This window comes from Manis javanica, chromosome 6 (assembly GCF_040802235.1).
Source record: "Manis javanica isolate MJ-LG chromosome 6, MJ_LKY, whole genome shotgun sequence".
NCBI lineage: Eukaryota > Metazoa > Chordata > Mammalia > Pholidota > Manidae > Manis > Manis javanica.
This window is the reverse complement of record NC_133161.1, coordinates 44,873,951-44,896,963: the sequence shown is the minus strand read 5'-3', so window position 1 is coordinate 44,896,963 and position 23,013 is coordinate 44,873,951. Positions and strand designations below refer to the sequence as shown.

Below are 23,013 nucleotides of genomic sequence, written 5' to 3'. Positions count from 1 at the left end.
CTCTGAAGATGCTCAGAAGTAAGAGGAGGGAACCTGGGCTCCTTTCCCAGGGTTGTCTGCTCTGCTGCAGCCCAGGAGGTCCCAGGCCTGGCCATGGGGAGCAGGAAAGGGGAGGGCAGCTGAGGTTCCTGTGTCCCCTAAACCTTGTCTGGCCACCCTGGGCATGGGCTCAGAGATGTGGAAAAAGCAGGGGCCGAGGAAGGTGCCCACTGCGGAAGCAGTCAGTCCTCAAGCCTGACCCTCTTCTCCCCACCAGGCCAGAGAAATGGATGCTGACAGCTACCCAGGTACAGAGGCAGAGCCCAGATCCTTTCTCCTGCTTTTACCTTGTACTATTTGGGAGTTGTTTCTTTGCAATTAGATTTTGAGTTTTTTGAAACAAGAACCTTACCTTATTCATCATGTTATTTCCACACCTTCACACAGTGGTGGTCAGTAACTGCAGAATGACCAACTGGTGGACATGTTGCATGTCTAGTGTCTGGGCCCACCTTTAGTGTCCCTTGTAGTCTGTGTCCATCTGGACCCCCCTCTGTGTGTGGCCCCAGGAGGGTCTGCCCCAGGTCTGTGAGCCTTTGTGGGTGTCTCCATCTCTACAAGTCCACATGTTGGTGGGCAGTTTCAGCTAGTCTTAACTTCACCTTAAGTCCATTTTCTTTTCAGCTACCATTTAGCCTTCTCCACAGGAAAGCAGGGGTCTGGAAGCTTCAGCCCTAGGGTCGCACTTCCACCACAGACGCTCCCAGCAGAGAGATGTCCTCCTTGCCTTTCACGTGCACCTTGCAGCGTCCCACAGATGCTCTGTCACTGGCTGCGCCTGCTGGCATACTTGTCATTTACTGGCTCATTCCCCAGCAGGCACTTTATGGCCCCATTTTGATGCTGGGGTCCGGGCTCTGCCTGTATTTTCTCACTGGGAATGGGGCCAGGAGGCTGGTGTGAGGGAGACCACTGTGGTCTCACACCTTCTCCAGCTTTGTAAGTCAGGGGATGAAAGTTAAACAAGCACCCTAGGGGCCTGGTGCTGTCACCTGCTGAAGAGGAAAGTCTGCTAATGAGGCCACCTTCCAGGAAGGCCAGCTCAGAAGGCTGCCTACACTGGAGCAGACACTAACAGGGACTGACTTGGCTGTGAGGAATAGGTGCCTAATGAAGTTAACAAGTGGGGGACCCAGAGAGATGGCCTAATGGCAGCATTGCAAGGCCAGAGCTCAGCGGGAGCCATGACCTGAGGCCCCAGGAATGAGGGGAAGCAGGGTCAGTGCAGGCCCGAGGGGGGACCTCCTCTGAACTAGAGAGAGCAGGTCACACTGCCTGCTGAAAAAGGGCTAGGGACTTCAATGCTCTTCGGGGTAGGCCCTCCAGGGAACAGGGCCCGCGGGATAGTAAGCTGGGTGCTGCATATGAGGAGCAGCGATGAGAGCCCTGGACTTCTCCCTGAGACGCTGTGGAGGCCTGAGTTCTGCTGCGGCCACTCTGATGAACGCTCAGTCTCTTCCGGCGGGCAGAGCTCTCCTAGTGCCTTTTGGGGCCAAGCCACTTGTAGCTCCTTGCCTACAAGAACCCCAGGGTGCTGATGGAAGCAGCCACTGCACCCCTCTGTGTGCACAGGAAGACCTTCCCAAACATATAAGAGCTGTGTGACCCAGGAAAGCAGAAAGTCAGAGCATCCCACCCAGTGCCAGCTGGCACCCTGCTGCCTGTGGTGAAAAGCTGAACGCATGTGTGCCTGGGGCAACAAGCCCTTGGCAAGTCTGATAGTTTTTTTTTTTTTTCAGCCACATTTAAAGAGAACTTAATTGAGTGGCCAGATGACAGATCACTTTTGATGATAGATCACTACACAATTTTTGGCATACACCTCAGAAGGAGTTCAGAGAATTGAGTGACAACTACTTATTTATATGACATCTAATTATGTATGTGAAAAGGTTTCTCAGCATGTAGAGCTATAAAAATGAAAAAAAGAAATGATGCTGAGTCCTGATTCATTCTAGCAAGAAATATTCTTCCATGGATTCATCAACAATTAAATTCCTATCCATTCATTAAGCCATGTTTTCAGTAAGTTTTCCTTTTTAGGCTTAACAATTATTTATGAAAACTTTTATTGTCTGTGGTATTATTGAATTGTCTGCTATATTTTATACCAAAAATAGCTGTAATAACTCAATCCAAGTAATATTTTTTAAAAAACTCTCAGACTCTTTGGTCATAGGAAATTAAATATTTCTATTTCAATTTCTAAGTATATTTTTTGTGGCAGTGAAGTATGCTAAGGTGAGCAAAAAAAAAGACTTTCAGCCATAAAAATACTGCATTAGTATAAAATTGTATAAGGGAAATGGAAAGAAGATACAAGTTCAAAGAGAAAAGGGACAATGTAAAATTTCCAACTGTTGAAGAAGAGCTGGTTAGTGTGTTTTTTTAAATAGATGAGGGTGGATATTAAATCACTCTGTGTTTGGATTCTGTATGATGTATTTTAGAGTTGTGGCAGTTTTATTTTAAAATGTAAATATTCACCAAATGCCAGAAATCACATCTCTTGCAAGTTTCAAAATGTATGTAAAAAATATTAGATGTCAACTTAGAGAAACGTGCAAGATGGGATACATAATTTTTTAAAAAATTGGTGGAGGGAGTCTCTAGAGCGAAAGGCCTGTTGAACTCTGGCCTGATGGCTGCTCCCCACCTGCCTCCCATCCTTTCCCGGGAGCTTCCTCGTGGTTGCTGCTCATGGACACTGCAGGGCCTTGTCGGCACTTCCCCCAGATTCCAGGGACTTGGTGTGCTGGGTGAGCTGTACCTCTCCTCCATGCCCGATAAAGCTGCCCTCGGTTGGGAAGGAGGGGCAGATAGTGTCCTGGGGAATAAGGGACAGACCTGCTGGTGTGGAGGTCAGAAAAGGAGAACCAGCCTCAGGCCAAGGCCAGAGTCCCTCCGCTGATCCGTGGCCCACAGCACCCCTCCAGGTGTCTGGTCAACTTGACCTGAGGGGAGGCCATTTCCACACAGGCATGGTTTATTTCACAGAGAGCAGAGATGCTGTTGCTGAAAGGGAAGCTGAAGCCCAGGCTGAGGTGGGGGCTAGGGCACTAGTTACAGTTACCAAAGACATACTTTGGTTTCCACTATCCCAACCCACGCTTCTCCCAGCCTCCCCCATGCTTCTCCTCCTGTTTCATCCTGCAATATGTATCTACTTGGCTTAAGAGCATATGGGCGCACTGGCCACCTCTTCCTCCCCACCTGCCCTTTTCCAAGGCCCCAATCTGTGGACTAGGCTGAGAAGAGGTCTCCCAGGAGAGGAAGCAGCATCCTTCCCAGGGCCCCAGGGGCATGAGGATGGCTGGGGAGGGGTGAGGGACGGCTTGGTCAGGGGTGGAGTGTAGTTGAGGCTACAGGTAAGAGGTAGGTCAGGGCTCTAGGTGAGAGGCCCTGGGATGAAGCCTGCCAGAGTAATCCTTTCCAGGAACAGCAGAGGGCAGCACTGAGTGTGGGGGCAGAAGGCAGGGAGCAGGGCCAACCATCACCTGCACCTGGTGGAAGGCCTGCACCTTGAGGGGCAGAGGAGCCCCGGGGCAGCCATGAACTGTGTGACCTGGGCAGGCCCCTCCTGGCTCCAGGCCTCAATTTCCTCATCTGTGAACAGGGCTACAGTGAGGATCCAGCCAGAAAAGCTGGTGGGAGAGAATGCTTGAAGATGGATGATCGGCTCTTCTGGTGGAGGGGGTCCTGTGACCCCACTCTGCTCCCTCTTGCACTGAGACTTGGGGCCCAGCCAGCCCTGGTTCCTGAGAGTCCCCTGTGCTGCTGTGCAGCCCCTCCTGCTGGACTGGTGAGCTGGGCTCTCCCCTCCTTTCTGCTCCCACCAGGGCCCGTGAGGCAAGGAGAACCAGAGAAAGGTGTGGGAGATCAGAAAGCTGTCCTGGCGGCAGGGTGATGCACACGTGGGGCGTCTGGGGGCTCACACAGCAGCTGTCTGTTTGACACTGTGGAAGCTGATCCGCGTGGGCGACGTGGGGATGGACATGGCCCGGGCCACGGGCACTCGGAGGGAGTGATGGTCCTGCCAGCGGTGCCACCTCTTTCTCACGGCAGAGCGCACCTGCAGGGGCGACAGAGGCTTAGCTGGGGCCGAATGGGCCAATCCTGGGACAGTCCTCTCTCTTGCTGTCCTTGCAGTCCCTTGCTGGGGTGTCCTCCCAATTGCTACCCTCACACCCAGGGCCTATCTGGTTCCAGAACTGGGGTGCTTCCCTTGATGCTGTTAGCTCTGGAAGCCACCGCCTGCTCTCTGGGCACCCTCCTTCCTCACCCCTCTTCTTGAGAAGCTTCCTGCACACTTCCTTGGGGTGCTCTGCCTTCCCAGGTTGAGCTGCTGTGCCACCGAATGCCTGTGGCAGGACTGGAGCACCAGCTTCCTGGATCTGCTCCTGCACTGTCCCAGGCACCTGCTGCAGTGTGTGCTCCACTTGGTCACCTCCCTCCCTGCTGAAAGGCCTTCTCTGGCCTCCTCAGCAGCCAGGACCTTTCCCACTTCCTGACAGACCCCACCTCATTTGCCAGAGCATGAACTGCTGAAGTTCTGTTTTAAAATCTGATCATCACAGGTGCCGTTTTATTCTCACTTGTACTGCAACAGAGGAACTTTTCTCCTAAATGGATCATGTCCCCCACATGCGAACCTAGTATGTGGCCAAACAAAAGAAATGCCCCATAAGCGTTCATTGTCTGCTTGCTCTAGTGGCTCCTCTCCCTGCTATCCAGCCCATTCCAGTCTTCACTGTTGGACTTTCCCTTCTGGGCTCTGCTTTCATTGTCACAGACGTAGGAGCGCAGAGACACCCTGCCACAGGCAGCTGAAGTGGCCTCAGGGTAGCACTGGCATTCCTCTGGAGTGTTTGCAACCTCTCAGGCCCTGGGAACTATGTCTGCTCTTTGCCCCAGAACCCACTATGTGTCCTTACCCCACATAGGTCTGAACTGGCTACTGGGGTTCTGGGCCTTCTGAGTTAGCAGGCTTCATCTGGTGCCTTACTCCGGGAAGCTCACCCCCTGTGTGGTCTTGTCTGTGGTGGGGGAATGTGCCAGTATCTTTTCTGCTTCCTGGGTCCATCAGGCCTGGATGCACACTCCCACCGGACTTGCACCTAGAAAGCTTCCTTCTGCCAGCACCTGTGTTCTGGCCTCTTTCTCCTGCAGCCTGGGCTCCCCTCCTCATCCATCTCTCCGAGGAATTTGTGGAGTGCTGGATTCTTATGTTTGGCATGCATAGTTGACTGTCTAAATTGGCTCAAGACCCTCAGGTGGGATTCCTGTCCCCCGAAAGCTGAGTGGTTTCCCTGGCCTTCCCCTCCCTTCTCCCTTCTCAGGGCACAGCTGAGCAGAGCCAGGACTTGGGTGCTCCTGGAAGGCTGGGCAGCCCCATTCATGCATGTGGAGTGGGGTCCACAGGCCTAGAGCCCAGGCCTCCCAGGGCTGGTCTCTTACCTCTCCATTGAAGAAGCAGTAGAAGACAGACACAAAGAAACCCTGCAAAGGAAGGAGGGAGTGGTCAGCGATCTTCCTAGTGAGCTGCTCTGCCTCCCCAAGGGATGGAATGGGGGCAGAATGGCTGGGGGACATGGACCCCAGACCCCAGAGGCTCAGGGCTAGGTAGGGCCCCAGCCCTCATGATGCAAGTGTGCCAGGCAGGGTCCACGTGAGTGACAGGCTGCCATGAATCCTCAGAACAGGTGCTGGGCTAGCAGCAGGTGTAGGTGAGAGTGACTGGGACCCAGATGGGGGCGGGGGGCTCACCTGGGCTCTGGGGTGTGGGTAGTAGGGGCCAGGGTTCAGGCTCAGCGTGCGCATGCACTTGTATTTCAGTGTGTATGTAAGGGATCCACGTTTGCGCCAGTCCTGTGTGTGAACTCTTTGTGGAGGTGCAGGCATGAGTGTTCCAGGCCAGGAGAGCCCGTAGCCCCCATGCGGCCATGTGCCCCACCTGGAACGACTGCAAGAAGGAGTTGAAGTAGATGAACACGATCTGCGACAGGTCATCCTCCCCAGGGTTGACAAAGAAGAGCATGTAGGTGACGCCCAGAAGGGGTAGGAGAACCAGGGTAGCCTTCACTGCCTTCCTGCGGGGCGAGAGGGACAGGACCAGTCTGAGCCATGCTGCAGGTGGGCCTCACCCAGGTGGCATTTCTTTGGGAAGCCTGAGCCTCCCAGGGTGAGGACTCACCCGGCCTGGAGGCAGGGGAATGGCCCAGATGGCCTCCTTGTTTTTCCACCTCCAGGGACCAAAGCACCCCTCATTTACCTATACTGGATTGCTTCCGATGTGGTGGACTCTCGTAATTTTGTCATTAGGATCCTGACGATGTTGAATAGAAATACAAAATTGATCTGGAGAGAGGGAGGTGGGTGGAAGCAGGGAGTGTGAGGTAGGGATGAGTGAGGAGGCAGCCACCTCCTATGACCCACTGAGAACCCTGTCCCAGGCACACACCTGTCCCACCTGTCACCCCCAGAACCTCCTGTGTCCCAATGCCTCTGTTCCTCTCTTATCAAGGCAGGCAGGCACCCCACATGCTCAGTGCCCTGACACCTGAGGGCTCCACCCCAGCCCTGGTGGAGGAAAAGGAGCCTTAGATTCAGTGAGCAGGAGCACAAGGGCCACTGTCTGGGGTCACGACTCCAGAAAGTCCCTGAGCCCCTGCCCCAGGCAGGGATGCCACAGGAGCTGAGGCTCTGCCTGAGCGTCTTCCCTTCCCTGTCACAGGGACCCTACCTGTCAATTGAGGGTCTCCTGAGGCCCTTCTGACAGAGGAGAGCCTGCCCTGCAAAGTGGACCTGGCAGGAGGCAGTGATTAGTAACTGTTGCTGAAGGAGTGATTAACCTTTCACCATCCCTCCCCTGCTCCCAGAAAACTCCAGAACCTTCGCAGACATGCCTGAGGCAATGAAGATGAATGAGCTGCTGGGATGACTCCAGAGCTCCTGGAAGGACCTCATGTATCTTCATTCTGAGCCTTCTCTCACCTTCAGAGCCCACTGCACCTAGTCATCCCCCAAGGCCTGCCTGTGTGGTGCCTGAGTCAGCCTCATGCTGGGTCTCTGGGGGCCTGCAAGCGTCCTGTTCATGTGTCACCCAGTCTGTATGGTTGTGCACTGCCTCTAAACACTGGGCACAGCTGTGGGGCTGTTCTCTGTGCTGCAGTGCATGTGTGTGCCTCAGACTGTGGTCATGCCTGTGTGTCTCCTCATCCATCTCCACGTGTTGAGAAGACAGGAAAGTGAGTGTGTGTACACCTGACACACTAGGAATTTTTCCCAAGAATGTGCCCGTGGGCCACAGGAAGATACTCATGAGCCCAGGGGTGTCTGCTGGCTCACATGTGTGCCCACGTGTAAGGATGTGTGTGTCCTGGATCCCAGGCTGGGAGTGGGGGGACGCAGCAGACCTCATGGGACAGATATCCCTGTGGCCTCTGGGTGACCCCTAAGCTTGAGGATGCTCTGGAGGCCTGAGGAGTCAGACTCCTCTTCAGCCCCAGGCTTCTGCTCTCCTGCGCACAGCAGCCTAACGAGCCTGGGCTAGTGGTGGGATGGGAGACCTCAGCCCGGGCTGCCCATGGCCTGCTGCACCTGCTTCCTCTTAAGGCTTATCTAATTTCTAGCTCCTTGGTTTCTGGTATATTCCCTTGGGTCATGAGGTCACCATAACACACAGGTCAATCCTAATTTTCTCATACAAGTGACACAAAACACCTGACCTTTTCTGAGTCTTCCTGACATCTCTGGGAGTAGAGGCTGTTGGAACCAAAATACATTCTCAATTCTACTGCATTGCCCTGCATTAAATTTTATTCACCCATCATCCATCAACCCACTAACCAATTCATTCAATTATCCATCCACTTTTATCCATACATCCATCCAAATTTATTCACCTTATCCATTCAACAATTCATCTACCCACACACCTACTCACCCATTTATTTAATGTGTAACTTCATCCATCCATCTAAATAAACATCTACTCAACAATCCATTTATCAATTTATCTGCTTACTTACCCACTCACCCATTTATTTATTGGGTAACACACGTATGGCCACCTATCCGTCCATCCATCTATCCAGTCAATAGCAACTGGCAGCTCAGGCCCCACCCCAACCCCACCCGGCACATTAGCTCCTCCTCAGGGGAGCCAGCTTCAATCCCAGTGAGGCTCTGTGGGCCAAGTGCCCCACCCTGGTTAAAGCCCAGGCCTGGCATGTGGTGGCAGGCATCAGGCCACAGTGCAATCTGACTAGGGGTCAGGATGTTATAGTTGCTACCAGGAGAGACATGAGAGGCCTAGTGCTTCTGAACATGGGTCTGGTGCTCACACCATTCCAGCTTTTGTTCTAAGTACTTTTTGACTGTTCCTTAAGCAGCAGCCTTCTGAGGTAGGTAGGATCATTATCCACATTTTACAGATGCACAAACTGAGGTTCCAATAGGCTACATCACTTGCCTATGTCACAGAAGCAGGAGGCATTTGTGTCAGGATTTAAACCAAGGCAGCTGGCCTCAAAATCCTTCTCCTGACCCCTGCATCATGCTGCTGCTCCTACGGGGTTAATGAAACTTGGGCCAGATGGAAGGAACCAGAGGGAAGGCACTGTTCATACTACCAGTGGTGGGTGATTGGAGCTCAAGACAGCCCATCAGCACAGGATCCGAACCTGTGGCTCCAGGTGCCGGGAGCAACTGCTGGAGGCAGGGCCCTAGAGCTGCCAGCATGTATGTGACCCCATGAAGCACCACCTGGTGCTATAGATGGGAAACGGAGGCTCCAAGAGGACAAAGAGCTCCCTCAGGGCCACGCCACAAACCCCAGGTGGCTCCAACCACTGCATGTTCCACCACGCCACACAGCACATGCCCCCTACCCCAAGGGTAAGAAAACAGACCCAGTTCACAGGTTCTTGACCTCCAGCGCATCGGCACCACGAGCCCTCCCCCACCCCAAGAGGGCTCTTGCTAAGTCACGGTGCTCAGGCGAGCAGTGCTGGGTCCCAAACCTTCACCACAGGGAGGCAGGGAGGAGGACTAACATCTCTCCCTCCTTGGCTTCAGACACAGCTCCTCCTGTCCTTTTAACCCAGGCTGGGAGGGGAGGCCCTAGCCCTTGGGACTGTCCTCCGCCCAGGTATCGAGCAGGGTTACTGGGGTGCTGCCAGCTCACCTTAGGTCCCTCCTCTCGCCCCTCTCTTGCTCTCAGCTTCTAGTACCGACTGTTCACCATGTCCACTAACATGGCCAGCCTGCCTGTCCCACTTGGATCTGTGGATCCCAGTGATGTGTCTCCATGGAGCCCCACAAAATGGAACTGAGGGTGCCCCATAGCAGTCTGGTGACCAGTCTGCTTCACAGCCCTTGGAAGCATGGTCCTCAGTGGGCACCTCAGTTTTCTCCTGTTGTCATTTTCTATGCTGATGAAGTCTCAAAGGCCCAAATCCTGAGCTCTGCCAGGTGCAGGACTGTGGCTGGGCCACAGAGAAAGCCAGACAACACACGGCTCTGATTGGCAGGTCCCCTAGACACCATGGTTCTCTGACTAGCGTGTGCACATCAAAGGTACTTAGGACGCTTGTTCCAAATGCAGGTCTTGGGCCTACCCCAAACATTCCTAGTGGCAGGTAGGGGCCCTGGAATCTGCATTTGGAACAGGGGCAACTGGGATGCCGCTGGGAGGAACGCTGAGCAAGGAGACACCATCCATGGAACAAAGAGCCAAGGCTTTGGCCCGGCGGCCCTGATAAACCACACCGTATGTGCCCAGCCTGCATCCCCTGGGCCCCTGCATTCACTTGTACTTGCCAGGGACAGTTTCCAACCTGAGGCTTTCTCTGGTGACAGGGAAGATAGCTCAGCTCAAAAACGGGAGGCCTGGAAATGTGGGGATTTCACGTGCCCAGGGAACCTCCACTAACAAGGCTGGAAGTGTGTGGATAAGTAACCCAGCTTTCCAACCCTCGGCAGGCACCTCTGAGAGTCTCCCACGTGGTTGCCTCCTCGGGAGCCTGCTCATCCCCTCTCCCTGTGTTGGCTTCCTCCCTTCCTTGTCTTCCGCTCCCACCCTTCCCTGTGCTTTCCGGAACCGCCTCCAGACAACGCCTAGCGCCAAGTCCTTGTCGTGTGGCCCTCAAATTGGCTGTTTCACTTGACATTTGAGTGGCCTTGGGCAAGTTGCTTAATTAACCTTGCTGAGCTTCTGCCTCCTCACCCATCAACGCAGATATCCACAGAGCCCATTGTGGAAGGTCAGTACAGGTCAAAATACTTACGGAGAGCACCAAGCCCCGTACCTGGGCCAGAGCAGAGCCCAGTAAATGCCATGAGCCTTTCCCATGACAACAGCGACAGCAGCCTCCTGCAAACTCATCCAGCTACCTCACTTCTCAGAACCCAGAACTACGCGCATGTCTTGCAGTGGCAGAAGTGCAGCCGAGGACTGCTGGGGGAGGGCAGGGGTGGCAGGGACACCGAGCACGTACCCAGCCAACAGGATGGCAGACAGGTGGGTGACCTGTCTCTGAATCTCAGCTCAGCTAGCTGTTAGTGTGAGAGTGGGAAGGCTGATTCATCTCAGTTTCTTCACCTATAAAATGGGGAGCATAACCCCTACTTCCAGGTACCAAGGACGTGAGGATTGGGAGCAAGTAATGAAGATAGAGCTTCTGGAAAGGCTCAGTCTGAAACCTGGAAGCCCGGTCAGTGCAAATAGCTGGGTGTAGGCTGGGCACTAAGGAAAGACAAGCAGGGTCCTCCAGCTGAGAGGTAGGGTGGAACCAGAGAAGGGAGCGTGGAATAAGGGGCCGGGAGTTGGGTCTTGACAGCCAGACCTCCTTGCCTGTCTCTCTTTTCCATTCATTTCCTCACTGCTGTCCTACATTCTTGCAGAAGGGACTTGCTCCCCACTATCCTGGTTTCCCATTCAGGCCAGCCTTCCTTGGTGGGGTCCAAGGCTCAACACAATCCCTAACCCTGCAGGGTGGGCTGGTGGCAGCTGGGGATGGATCTAATGGGCCCTCTGTCCATGCTGGGGGGTGGGTGAGTCACTGCAGCTGGGACTCCAAGGACAGTCGTTCCCCCAACTGACTGCAGACAAGGACTGGCTTCTGACTCTGAAATACATGGCGCCCTAATGGTGGAATTTCAGGCAGTGGGTAGAAAACCTTTCTAGTCATCTCTGCTTCATATACATCAAGGACATTCCAAAGATGAGGGTCAAGTGAATCCTGAAGAAGTCACAAAAAGGAGAGTCAGGGAATAAAAGAGATAAACCGTAATTGTCTCCAAGGTGTATCAGAGAACCCCCCATTAGGCACCTGCTGTGTGCAAGAGGGGGATGGCGCTGTCTCTCAGTTCCCACAAGGAGCGGGTGGCCCTTTAAGGAAGCTGGTGCATACCAGCAGAAATTACCAAGCCTGAAATAAGTCTTACGTAAATGCCAATTTCTTATGGGGCATTTTTGTGTGTCTCTTTTTAAAAAATGTATGATATATAATGGGTTCGTTTTTGCAGAACGCAGCCTCTACTTAACTCTACCTTAATTAGAGCTCGTTGTGGATTAAAGATGGGGAGGCAATTATACCTTAGATACGAATACATTTGGCAAAGGGCGGAGAGCTGGACAAGGAACAATTGCTCATTACGCTTCATTCTGGTACCACAGCTCCAAGCTGGGGGCGGTGGGCTGGGCCCAGAGGGGGATCACTAGGGGTGGATGGAGATGCAGGTCTGGGCTCAACAGATGCTTGCACACCCTTCTTTTGCCACCAGCTGCCCCTTTGCTTGGCTGCTCAGCATTGTGCCTGGCAAGGGGACATCAGATATGGGAGGAACTAGAAATCTGCCAGTCAGACCCATTCTCCACCCAGAGACAGAACCTGAGGGCCAGAGTGGTGACGGTGTTGCAGTAGGGCATGGAGTGTGAAGGGAGAGCTGGGAGGGGGTGCCAGCAAGTAGGTGTCTTGTACAGAGTGCATGCAGGGTCCTCCCCAGGCCTCATCCTTCCCTACCTCCCAGCACCCAGCCCTGTTCCAGGTCCCAGAGAGGGAGGACCTACCAAGAGCACAAGGATGATGGGGCCCTGATAGATGTAGTCCACCAGGTCACCAGGCTCCTTGCCAAACCAGCATCTGCAAGGATGAGGGGGCTGTAAGTGGCCTGCTGAGCCTGAGCCAGAACCAGGGTCCCACTACAGTTCTTGGACCCAGGGTCCTCTGGATAACTCTCCCTGAGACCCAATCTCCATGGCTGCACCTTCACTAAAAGGCTTGGGGACAGCTCCAGCTGCACTCACCACCCTGGCTTACTCCTGGGCTGCCTTTTGCCCTACATGGAGGGTCTGGTCTTGCCAGCTGGACTGAGGGCAAACCCTGGCTCTCCTCCTCCTCCTCGCTCCCCAACCCATCCCAGACTACTGGGCCCAGGGCTGGGTGTGCAGGAGGCTCATGAATGAAGGGAGAGTCAGCTCCCCCTGGTTGGCCCAGGGCCCAACCACCTGGCACTACCTGTTCCCACATTGCTTGGAACCCACTGCTCCGTGTGCCAGGCACTCAGCTGCATAAAGCAGCAGATGTGGAAGTGGGAGGCTTTTCCCAGCCTGAACCCTGGCCTTTCTCCAAGTTGAGGCTTATTCACCCAGCAAAGGGAGCCCCTGTTACCAGAGTCTTGGGTGCTCTAGTGGGATGCTGGTGGGCTGGAGAGGCTTCTGCATCAGGGGGAAGAGCTGGGCCAGGACCCAGTCTGGCTCTGTCAGCGCCTCCTACTACACTAAAGGAGGGCCACCTAGGCTTCCGGACATCGTGGAAATCCTGTGCCCTCTGCAGCCTCAGAGGCCATCCAGTGCACCCACCTCAGACAGGCATCTGTCCTGCTGCCTCCCGGCACTAGACTTTCTGGTCTTTGCTTGAATGCCCCCATTGACAGGAAGCTCACTACCTCCCAAGGCAGCCCTCTTATTCTTGCAAAGCCTTTATTGTTAGAGCTCTTCCTAATGTTGAGCTCTTGGAACCCATCCATTCCCACTCTCCACCAAATCCCATTTGTTTTCTCCAGCCTCAGAGAGCCCTGAGAGATTTGTATACAGAAACTGACATTCTACAGTTCCTTTTTCTCTCAGGTGGTGGCACCCAATTTCTCAGCCAGTCCTTGACTGATCTATGGCCAGATTTGCCAACATCTGGGTCATAGCTTAGTATATCAAAGTCTCTGGTGCAGGGAGAGTCCCAGGACAGAACACTGTACCCCAGGCAGAAAGTGGGTGCCTGAATAAAACAAGTGCCCACTGCCCTGGCCTGGGGGTCTGTGAAAGACTCATTAACACAGCCTTGGATGTGCTGTGAGCTGAAAGCCTCTAGCCCTTGGCCTCCTCCATATAACCCAGGCTGGACCTGCCACATTAAACTCTGAGGAGGAAGCCTTACCAAAGGTTAAATGGGTCATGCCTTCAAGCACTTAAAAGGAACAATGATTCCTAACTCAGTTCACAAAGCCGACTTGACACCTACCACAGGAGACGTGAGGGCTGGTGATATTTTTTCAGTTTAAGGAGGATCGTAAAGTGAATTTGTCCTGGCACAGATGCCCTGTGGCTTGGCTGGGGCCCATGTCTGACCTGACCTAATATCCCTCAGCCCCCATAGCTGTTTTGTCCTACTTACTGTTCATTCTCAAAATAGAGTTTGCTGATGGCCCAGGCGGTGATGATTGGGCAAGGGACACCTGAAAGAGTACAGATGTGGGCTGCAGTGGACAGCCAGATGGACAGGGGACCCTCTGGGAGAATACAAGGTGGGGTGACCACAAGGGACCTGGATCCTGTTTCCAGGCATCCAATGGCCGGCTATCCATGACTGCAGGGCCCCTGTCCCTGGGCCCCGTCTCCACCCCTCCCCCATGCTCTGCATCCCCTCAAAGCAGTCAGAGAGATGAGGGGACAGTGTGATTTTACAAGATTTTTTTGATAGGGAAGTGGAGGTGGCCAATTTCTTTTCTGAAGCCAAATACAAAGGTCTTTGGATTGGCCATGTCAAGCAAGGAAAAGAGGGCTACTGTGGGATGTCCTTTAGGAGACACTATCTGATTCTTCCTCAGGCATATGGACTGCATGCTAGGACTATTCTTGGAATGGCGGGTAGAATTGAGGATCTGTCCTTGGATCGGAAAGGAGGCAACCTTATCAGTAGCGCAGGGGGCTCCCTGGTAGGCCCCACTGGACCCCTGGGACCCTCACACCATCCAATGAAGAGGAAGAGCCACTTGGGCAGGCGCTCAGTGGAGAAGGTCATGACGACGGCCGTGTGCAGGTAGCAGCCCTCCACGAACATCCAGAAGAAGTTGGTCACCACGAAGTAGTTGAAGATGGTGGTGATGCAGCGGCACCAGACCTGCAGGGGTGGGCGGCAGTCAGAGGCTGCCAGGGGCCAGGGCCCACATGCACGTATGGGCTCTGAGGAAGGGAATGCCATTTTAGTGGGTTCATGCACATGGCATCAAACACCCTCGAGTCTCATGCTGGGACGTTTCATCCTTCCTCACCCTCGTTCAGTGGTTCGGACTAAGTTAAGGAGCCAGTCTTCATGGGTCCCAGTGTGCCTGTGACTTCTCCTCAGTGCTTTCTAATCTCCCTTTTCAATAGAGAGTCTGGCTCTGAGCTTTCTGCAGGCAGAGACTAGAACTGAACAACAATGTTGTTTACATTGTCATTTTTCTGAGGGTCACCTTCAATCCACAGCAAGTCAGACTGGTTTCCATTAAATGATGGAATATGCAAATGTCATGTAGAAAAAAAGTGGTGAGTCAAAAGAATATTGTTATATAAATTATAGCACTGGGTCTTAGAAGGTGAGCTGCAGCCATGGAGGTGATTCTCCAAAACCTCTTATTTTGAGGGATTCTGGACTTAGTATGGTCATTGTTGGTGCTGAGACAGATTCACCAACTCTGGCCTCTGGCACGTCACTGCACCTCTCTGACCATGACATGGAGAAAATGGTAATGCCGACTGGCAGGGTGGTTAAAGGAGATGAAGGACGGCAAAGGCAGGCACCAAGAAGTGAATGTTGTTGGGGAGTTTCTCCCTGTCTCCCAGAGCAGGGTTGCCCTCTCAAGCACCCTGCAGAAGGGAGACAGGATTTGGGCAGAGGAAAAGCCCACCCAGAGCCACAGTGAGCCACAGCCAGGGCTCAGGCCTCCAGGCCAGAGTGCTTCTCAACAGATCCCACCTGGCCATCTTTCCCAGGGGTTTGTTCCCAGGGAACCCTCAGAACTGAGGCTAGGACACAGGGCATGGTGGTCAGCGGAGCCGTGTGTTGAGGAGCTCCCAGCCCCCGTGCACGGCCCACTCCCTCTCTGGCTCTGGCAGCCCTCACTGTCAGGTAACCCCCCCTGCCAAGCTGAGCGCTGCCCCTGTGGCCTTCCCAATGCTCCCAGCTCTGATCTTGGACCCCACATGGTTGTCTCTCTCCTCTGTTCTGATAAAGTCCTGCTGAGGTGGGAAGCTAAAGATCCCTTCCTCCCAACCCTGCTTTTTCTCCAAGTTAAGCAATGTCTTATCAGTACAAGCCAATTTGGGGCTGCAGAACCCCCAAAACTGGATTGAACTCAGTTGGTGCTGAGGCTAGGTGTCTGCTCAGGTCCAAACATCCAAAGAAGATGTATTGACAAGTCTCTAATGGTGTGCCAAAGAACTCTGTGTGGGGCTCCATTCCAGTCTTGGGTTCTACAATGACCTGGACACAGTACAACAGCAGTTGATACAAATCCAGGATGAGGGCAGCTACCATGTGGGATGGCCTGCTCAAGAGTCTGTGGGCCCAAATGTACGGGCATCACTACAGGGTCACCTAACCACTCTGAGCCTCAATTTCCATATCTGTATAATGGGAAAATAATCTCTACAGGTCTCTCATTGGAATTAAGTGAGATGATCTCAACAGATTAATTTCAGCCTCATCTTCTCTGAATTCACAAGATGGGAATGCAATAGGATTAACTAAAGTCTGGTATTAGGTTTGCACTGCTCCCAAGACACCTGTCGGGCAGGCCTCCCCTGATCCCCCAGCCCTGACACTGCAGGGATAATGATTGGGGTGGAGGTGAACTCAGGTTCAGGTATGTACCTGAGGATCAGTAAAGAGTGGTGGGTGTCTTCTAGAACCCAGAGCCTCCCCCACCCCCAGACCAGCCCCAAGCCTCTGCCCAGTGACCTCATTACTCTCATGCACTTCATGATCGATGAGCTGTAGCAGGAACCACATGACATTTCGCAGGATAAAGGTGGTGATGAGGTTCCAGTGAATCACATTCCGCAGGCAGCGAATGCTCCTATGGGAGGACCAGGTAGGGATCAACTGGGACAGGGTCCCTTGAGGCCAGGTAGGGACTCAGCCTGGGGTGAGGGTAGGGCTGCACCAGGAGCCCAACTTCCACTTGTGGAGGCCACAGTGGGTCTCTCAGAGCCAGACCCCTTTCTGTCCTGCATGCCTGCCAATGGGCAGTGCCCTGGCACCTCCCCAAACCCCCATTGTCCACTGGCCTGGAGTGGAGGTGAGAGTGTCTGGGAGAGGTGAAGGGGCCACTGTGGGAGCAGGGGCAAGGAAAAAGCAGGGGGTGGGGGAGACTCACCGCAGGGTCAGGAAAAGTAGGAAGGCAGCCACCAGGGCTGCCACAGAAACACAGTGGCCCAGGTAGTTGACAAAGAGGGCAACACGGTAGTGCAGGTCATACTCCCTCTGCTGGACAGACAGATGGACACACAGGCAGATGGAGGAGGCAGGGGGCACGTGGAGAGGCTGGGTGTTCTAGTGATGGCCACCCTGCATGTTCTGACCTTGGGGACAGAGTGGCTCCAGGCATTATCACCAGGCCTGGCTCCTAGAGCTGGATCCTATTCACTCTGGGGTGGGGGTGGGATTTGGTATAAATGGCTGTGGCCAGGCCTCCTACCATACAATTTTAGGGCAGATTTGGATACAGTGTATTTTGAGATATGTCAGAGATGTGGGTATACAGATTTTATTTTCTTTTAACTTTGGCCTGAGAGCTGCCACACCTGTGTTTAGTCTCAGCTCAAACCCTAGCTGGCTGAGTGACGGAGGGTGAGTTGATACATATCTCGGGGCTTCAGTTCTGACATCTTACAGTGGAGCCAACCTGCCCTCTGCCTCAGAAGCAAAAAGACCTATGGGGAGTCTGGGGCACCTTGGGATCACTCTGCCCTGGGTGCAGCAATGAGGGGGTGCATTGTCTATAGAGAACTTAAAAACAACATTAAAACCATATAAAAAGCAGTCCGCTTTTTATTATTGCCATGTGCTTGCAATTCTCACAGAGGCAGTGATAAAATACCCCTTCCTGCCAGAGCAAATGATTCCCCAGCCCACCCCTACTTTGGTTTGCCACTGCTTGGAGGAGGCTGTCAGATGGAGGGTGAGGACAGAGGTCTGGGAGGAACCTCTTTCTTTCCTTCGTGACCGGTCCTGCCTGCCACTCTTACGGCCTCACTGCAGACCTGCTCTGGCTCACATTTTGTAGAATCACTATCTCAGGGTAGACACATGTTTTTCCTCTGAAGTTGAGCTTCCTTTGGGAAATGTTCCAGCCCCAGTGGAAGCTGTAGTAGGTGAATGAGGAAGGAGATGGAGGGGGGAACGTATTATCCTGGGTCAGAACAAGGCAGAGTTCTAACGGCACCACAGGCAGAATGGAAATCCAATTCTAGGACAGGGGGCAGGCGAAGTAAGAGTGGGACCTAGTTCCCCAGGGCTGCCGTGTTGGAGGTTGCCCTTGTTTCCACGTGGAGTCGCAGAATCAGAATGACAGATGGGTAAACTGAGGCCCAGAGGAAGAAGGAAGTCACAGAGCCTGTGGGGGCACTGCTTACATGTTCATTCCCTTCTTGTGTCTTGTGCCGCCTGGGTTGGGACTGTCGCCAGCCTGAGCTCTCCTGAAGGTGGTGCTCCGTGTCCACCTTCTCTACCCCACCACTGGGTCACTGGGCGCAGGAAGGAAATGGGGGCAGGGGCAAAGAAGTACAGTAGGAGTGCTTGGGTGGCACAAGGACTGATCCTACCACCCTTGGGATCCTCTGTACTCAACCTGAGTCCTAATGCCTACATGAGGACTGGGGTCAGGCAGGTGGGGGCCACTCACCTTATCATCCAAAATGGGCTCACACTGTGAGTAGTTGATCCGTGAAGCCCACGTCCCATTCTCCAAGCACTCTCGGTAGGCATTCCCTACAAAAGATGCCAACCATCGAGAGGCAGGTCACTCCCCTCCTCAAGAACACTCTCTGGCTCCCTGGTGCCCCCAAGATAAGGTCCATACTTGTCAGTCTCTCTAGGCCAGGAAATATAACATGTGTCTGAAAGTTCACATGGAAGTCATTTATGTGAAAATTGAACAAAAGGCCTATTAAATATGGTAGCTGAAAGGCATGATAAAACCCATTTTTGATACAATCTTTGACGAACATTTCACACACATTTTTCAAGTTTGGTTTGAAATGGAACCCAATTTTGAGACCTGGGTTTTGGCAGAAGACTCACTGCTTTCAGCATACCAAATAATTCAATCCTTCTCTCAATCACTTTGTGCTTATGAGATAGATATTTTTTCCCACCAGTACCAGCATTTCCATTTTAAGAACAGCTAGCATTTACAAAGTAACTGTTTACCACACATCAGATCCTCTTCTATTTTATATATACTTGTCCATTTAATCCTCATAACAACCCCATGAAGTAGGTACTAATATTAACCCATTTTACAGAGGAGGAAACTGAGGCACAAAGAGATTTAACCTATTTTCCAAAGATGTCAAAATGAGAAGAGGGAGAGCCAAGATTCAAACCCACACATCATGGTTTCAGGTTTTGTGTTCTTAACCTCTAGGCCACTGAGTAGTGGTACACAGGAATGAGGGGAATTTGGAGAAATTTATGTTGCTGACCTTGAGCTACAGTTGCCTGGGAGACCACATGTGATAGTTCTAAATGTTTGAGAACTGGCTTCCATATTAAAATTGGAATGTGATGTGTGAAAAGACATTTCAGAGCATCACTGTCTGATGTGCAAAAATGGAAGTTTTAGTGAAGGTCAAAGAATGCTCATTCTTACCTTTCTTTTCATCCTAGCTTGCCTGTCAAAGTCTAGCTCCTAGGCCACCCTCTAGGTAGCCCACCCTCCCCCTGAAGTCAGGGAGAACAGCTCCCACTTGAGAACACCAAAGCCCTGTGCCGGCTCCACTCTTCACTGCACTGTTAACATGTATCTTACCTCCCCAACTTGATTACAGATTCTCAGGGTGAGCCCCTGGGGGTGATTTGTACTAGGGTTCTGCTGTCTGGCTAACAGACAGTTGCTTGTGGATTTTTCTTTTGGGTTGATGTTAGATACACAATATAAAGCTAATTAAAACAAACAGCTCACAGAGCACAGAGTTACAGAGTTTGGAAGGCGTATTTAAGGCTGTGTATGGAAGCAGTGAGTTCTGAAATAATTAGGTTACTTTAAAAATCTACTTCCATTGAGCTGACAGTGAGTTAAAAGCAACAGAATTATTAAGGAGCACTTGCTGAGGAGCAGAAACAATGGGGGAGATCCTATTAGCTTAATTGTTTTTTAATTTGCTGCTCTGAGCTCATAGCTCTTTCAGATTCAGGGTTGTCACTGGCCTTTCCCTGCCTCTCAGGCCCATCATCATGAGGCCTGCCCCTGGGAGGGACTGGGCTTTGTCACCAGTCAGCCAGGCCAGTGCTGGTCTGAGGCCAGTTCTGACCCCAATGTGAGGACCCCACTCCTTACCCCTAATCATGGCACCATACTCCCCCATTGGGTTTTCTCTCTCCTCAGGATTATTTCACTACGTAAGACTTGTGTGTTAAGAACATTTGACACATGGGATCAATGGTGCTCCTGAACTAAAGGACAGGGTGTGGGGTGAAGCAAAAAGTACCCACGTAAAGGTATCTTGGGAAGGGTAGGTCCTTTTATAAAATAAACAATCCTATACTGATAGGGGTTTAGAGTTCCTCTCAGCAGGCCTGTGTGAGATGAGGCAGACCCTGGTCTTGGTTGTGGTTCAAAGGGCAGACAACCTTTTTATCTTCTAAGGATGTGTTCGTAGTTATCCAGCTTTCCTGAAGTTCAGTGTTAAGGCCTTTCCTCCAGAAAGGTCTCCTCGATTGCTCCTGTCTCATGGATTTCTCTCTCCTGAAGCCCCTACCCCCGGACTCCTAAAAGCCTGAGCCTCACACTCCAACTCTTGCTCATGACCTGGCCTGAGTTGCCCAGACATGACTGTCTTCTCTCTAATCAATGTGGGGCTCCCCAAGTACAGGACCTCAGAATACCTATTTCCCAAGTTTGATATCTCATGGTGGTACCAACCATGAGGCAGGCTTGCGGATGAGAGGGAGTCAGGACAGAAAGGTTGCAAATGTGAGACCTCTTTACATTAATGCCCTTGGGGTACAAGTTCTGTGGATTCTCTCTCCTCATTTTCTTTTTTTGGAGTCCACAACCCTCCTGCCTGTCCTCTGCCTTCTCTCTAGTTGTCTTGCCTGTGCTGGCACAACGGCCTTCTGTCTTGCCTCCCTGCCTCTTCTCTTGGCCCCTCTACTCTCTCTAATCCTTCACCCTCACTGCCCAAGTGATGGAATAAAGCCAAACTTTCTTGGAGTAACATTCAAGGCCCCAGCCTAACTTCCTAACCCATCCCACCACTCTACACGTCAGGCGTCACTTGCACTAGCAGATACCAGCTCTATGCTGAACCACCCTTTGAAGTACCCTCCTCACTCTCACCCATTGCTCACAGACAAACTCCTGCCTTTTAAACTCCAGCTCAAATGCCACCTCCTCCTGGAGGCTTCCCCAACACTGTAGGTTTTTAAGCAATCTCTTTTTTTTGCTAAACATCTCCCCTATATCTTGTCTCCTATTAGAACAGGCCTTCACACTCCATTGTGCTTGAACCACAGCAACCCATGCACTTCATGCCACAATACAGGGCAAACACACACACATACTAGTGATCTAGTTTCACAAAGCAAAATCTATTTTGACCACAGCTATAATGTTTTTCTATTAGATTCTAATGAATTCTATTTATTTCATACACAAATGCTGGTCATGTCTCACAAAATTGACTTCACAATCCTCTTGTTGTGCTATAATAAAAAATTTGAAAAACAAAAATCTATTTTAGAGCACTTACTATAATTCACTATGGACTTCATCTCTTCAGACCTGATCCTCTTTTTTAACTTTGTTCCTGAACTTAAGCTCCCTGGAGACAGATGAGTAGGCAGAGACCCAGTTGGAATCACCAGGTCCCTTCTCAGGAGTGAGCCATCAAGTACACGTGGGATGAATTAAATTGACTCAGATGTGCTGAAACCTTGGAAAGCAGGGTCTGAGGCCCGAGATGTGGTGGTGGGATTGGTCCAGTCATGCCTGGGGATGAAATTCAGGCTATAGACACTGGGTACCAGAGGACTGGAAGACAGATGGTCCCAGCTGTCCAGGGGAGCTGGCTAATGAGGATGCAGAGCCCTCAGGCACACCTCTGGACATGAAAGAGTAAGACACAAAGAGGTCCCCATCCAGAAACCATGGAATTCTGAGGGCAGGTGGCCAGGCTAGAATCATGGGGATGGATACAGTGAGGTGGGTGCCTGTTACCATAGCAACACAGGTGCCCCTGCCAAAGATCGATGCCGATGGTGTGCAGTGTGGCCTGCCATGGGCATTAGGGTCTGGAAGATGTGGGCAGTATCTTCTCTTTCACGGCTCTGTGGCCTGGGAAGCTTGGTCCCTTCCCCATCAGTGTTCCAGAACTCTGCCCCCAGAGAGACACTGGCCTGTGGGAAGTTCCCATTACAATGCACTCTCCCTCTTTTAGATGTGGAAATTTTTTAAAATAAGAGTTATTGGTTCAGGGAGTTACCTGAGGGATTCAAAAGCCTAGCTGGGAGAAGACAGGGCTCTATATTCTAGCTGTAGCATTGCCTCTGGATAACTTAGCTACATCCCTTCCCTCTTAGCCTCAGTTTCCCCTCTCAGAAAAGGTAAACTGTTTCTCAGTGATGCTACTGGCATCTCAGGTGGGTCAAATATTTGTTGAGCAGGACTTTTCAAGACACTGAATGCCAGCAGTACCCTTAAGCCATTGTGATAATACAAACATGCCTAGTGTTCCCTAGGTTGGCATTTCTATCTCTGATTGTCTAGTTGACAAGGTATGGGAGACAGGTCATGCGAAATAGAGAATATGAGGGACCATTTTTGGTGGTAATTATACGGAAAAGAGTGCAAGGGGTAAGTTGGACATGCGGAGTGAGTGGGACTGAGGGAAGGGCAGCAACATGGTCATTGGCTATATGAAAAAAAAGTACAAGAAGTGAGGGTGTGAAGGTGCTGGCAGAAAGGTGAGAAGGACCAGAAGCAATATTTACTGAAGGAATGAAGTCACTGTGTGGAACAGAAACTTTCAGGACCACGGACAGCAGAATACCATTCCCCATTCCCTACCATACAGGCAGAGGGGGAACCCTGGAGAGCTACAGCTCTTCTTCCTCCAAGTGCTTCCATGACTGCTCCAGCCCCTTGAGGATTTGGTTGCTCACTTCTAGTCATGCTAGGTCAGGACTGTTCTCTCACTGACCCCTGTAAAGGGATCATGCTTGCCCAGCTAGCCCAGGGGGCAAGACCTTTACCCTCTCCTCTGGCCCTTTCTTAAGGGCTACACAGAGCTGAGTACATAGGAGCTAAGGATGGACCAAGTTTTTGCTGTTGTCTTATTACTACAGAACTCTGAGCCATGATGAGAGGGTCAAGAGGGTAGTCTGCCACCCTAGGAGCCAATCTACAAAGCAAATGTAAAACAGTCACACATGCAGGAGGCATCTAGGGTCTTGTGCACATGCCATAGGAAGGCTGAGTCCCGCTGCCAGG

General features: G+C 52.0%; 1 protein-coding gene across 6 annotated transcripts in view; it reads right to left on the bottom strand.

Moving 5' to 3' along the window:
- Positions 1 to 2,313: 2,313 nt before the first annotated feature.
- CRHR2 (corticotropin releasing hormone receptor 2) overlaps positions 2,314 to 23,013 on the bottom strand; it is a 45,604-nt gene continuing 24,904 nt past the window's right edge. For 2 of the 6 annotated variants that reach the window (XM_017670913.3, XM_017670915.3), the window contains 10 exons: positions 18,205 to 18,290; positions 16,678 to 16,784; positions 16,260 to 16,377; positions 14,285 to 14,438; positions 13,713 to 13,773; positions 12,113 to 12,185; positions 6,311 to 6,396; positions 5,993 to 6,128; positions 5,497 to 5,538; positions 2,314 to 4,111 (listed from right to left, as the gene is read on the bottom strand). In XM_017670913.3, the coding sequence (XP_017526402.1) occupies positions 3,971 to 4,111; positions 5,497 to 5,538; positions 5,993 to 6,128; positions 6,311 to 6,396; positions 12,113 to 12,185; positions 13,713 to 13,773; positions 14,285 to 14,438; positions 16,260 to 16,377; positions 16,678 to 16,784; positions 18,205 to 18,290 (1,004 nt within the window). In that variant the 3' untranslated portion in view covers positions 2,314 to 3,970. Of the gene's footprint in view, positions 4,112 to 5,496; positions 5,539 to 5,992; positions 6,129 to 6,310; positions 6,397 to 11,219; positions 11,283 to 12,112; positions 12,186 to 13,712; positions 13,774 to 14,284; positions 14,439 to 16,259; positions 16,378 to 16,677; positions 16,788 to 18,204; positions 18,291 to 23,013 lie in introns of all 6 variants that reach the window. The other 4 variants (XM_017670912.3, XM_017670914.3, XM_037027517.2 and 1 more) reach the window with 3 other exon arrangements.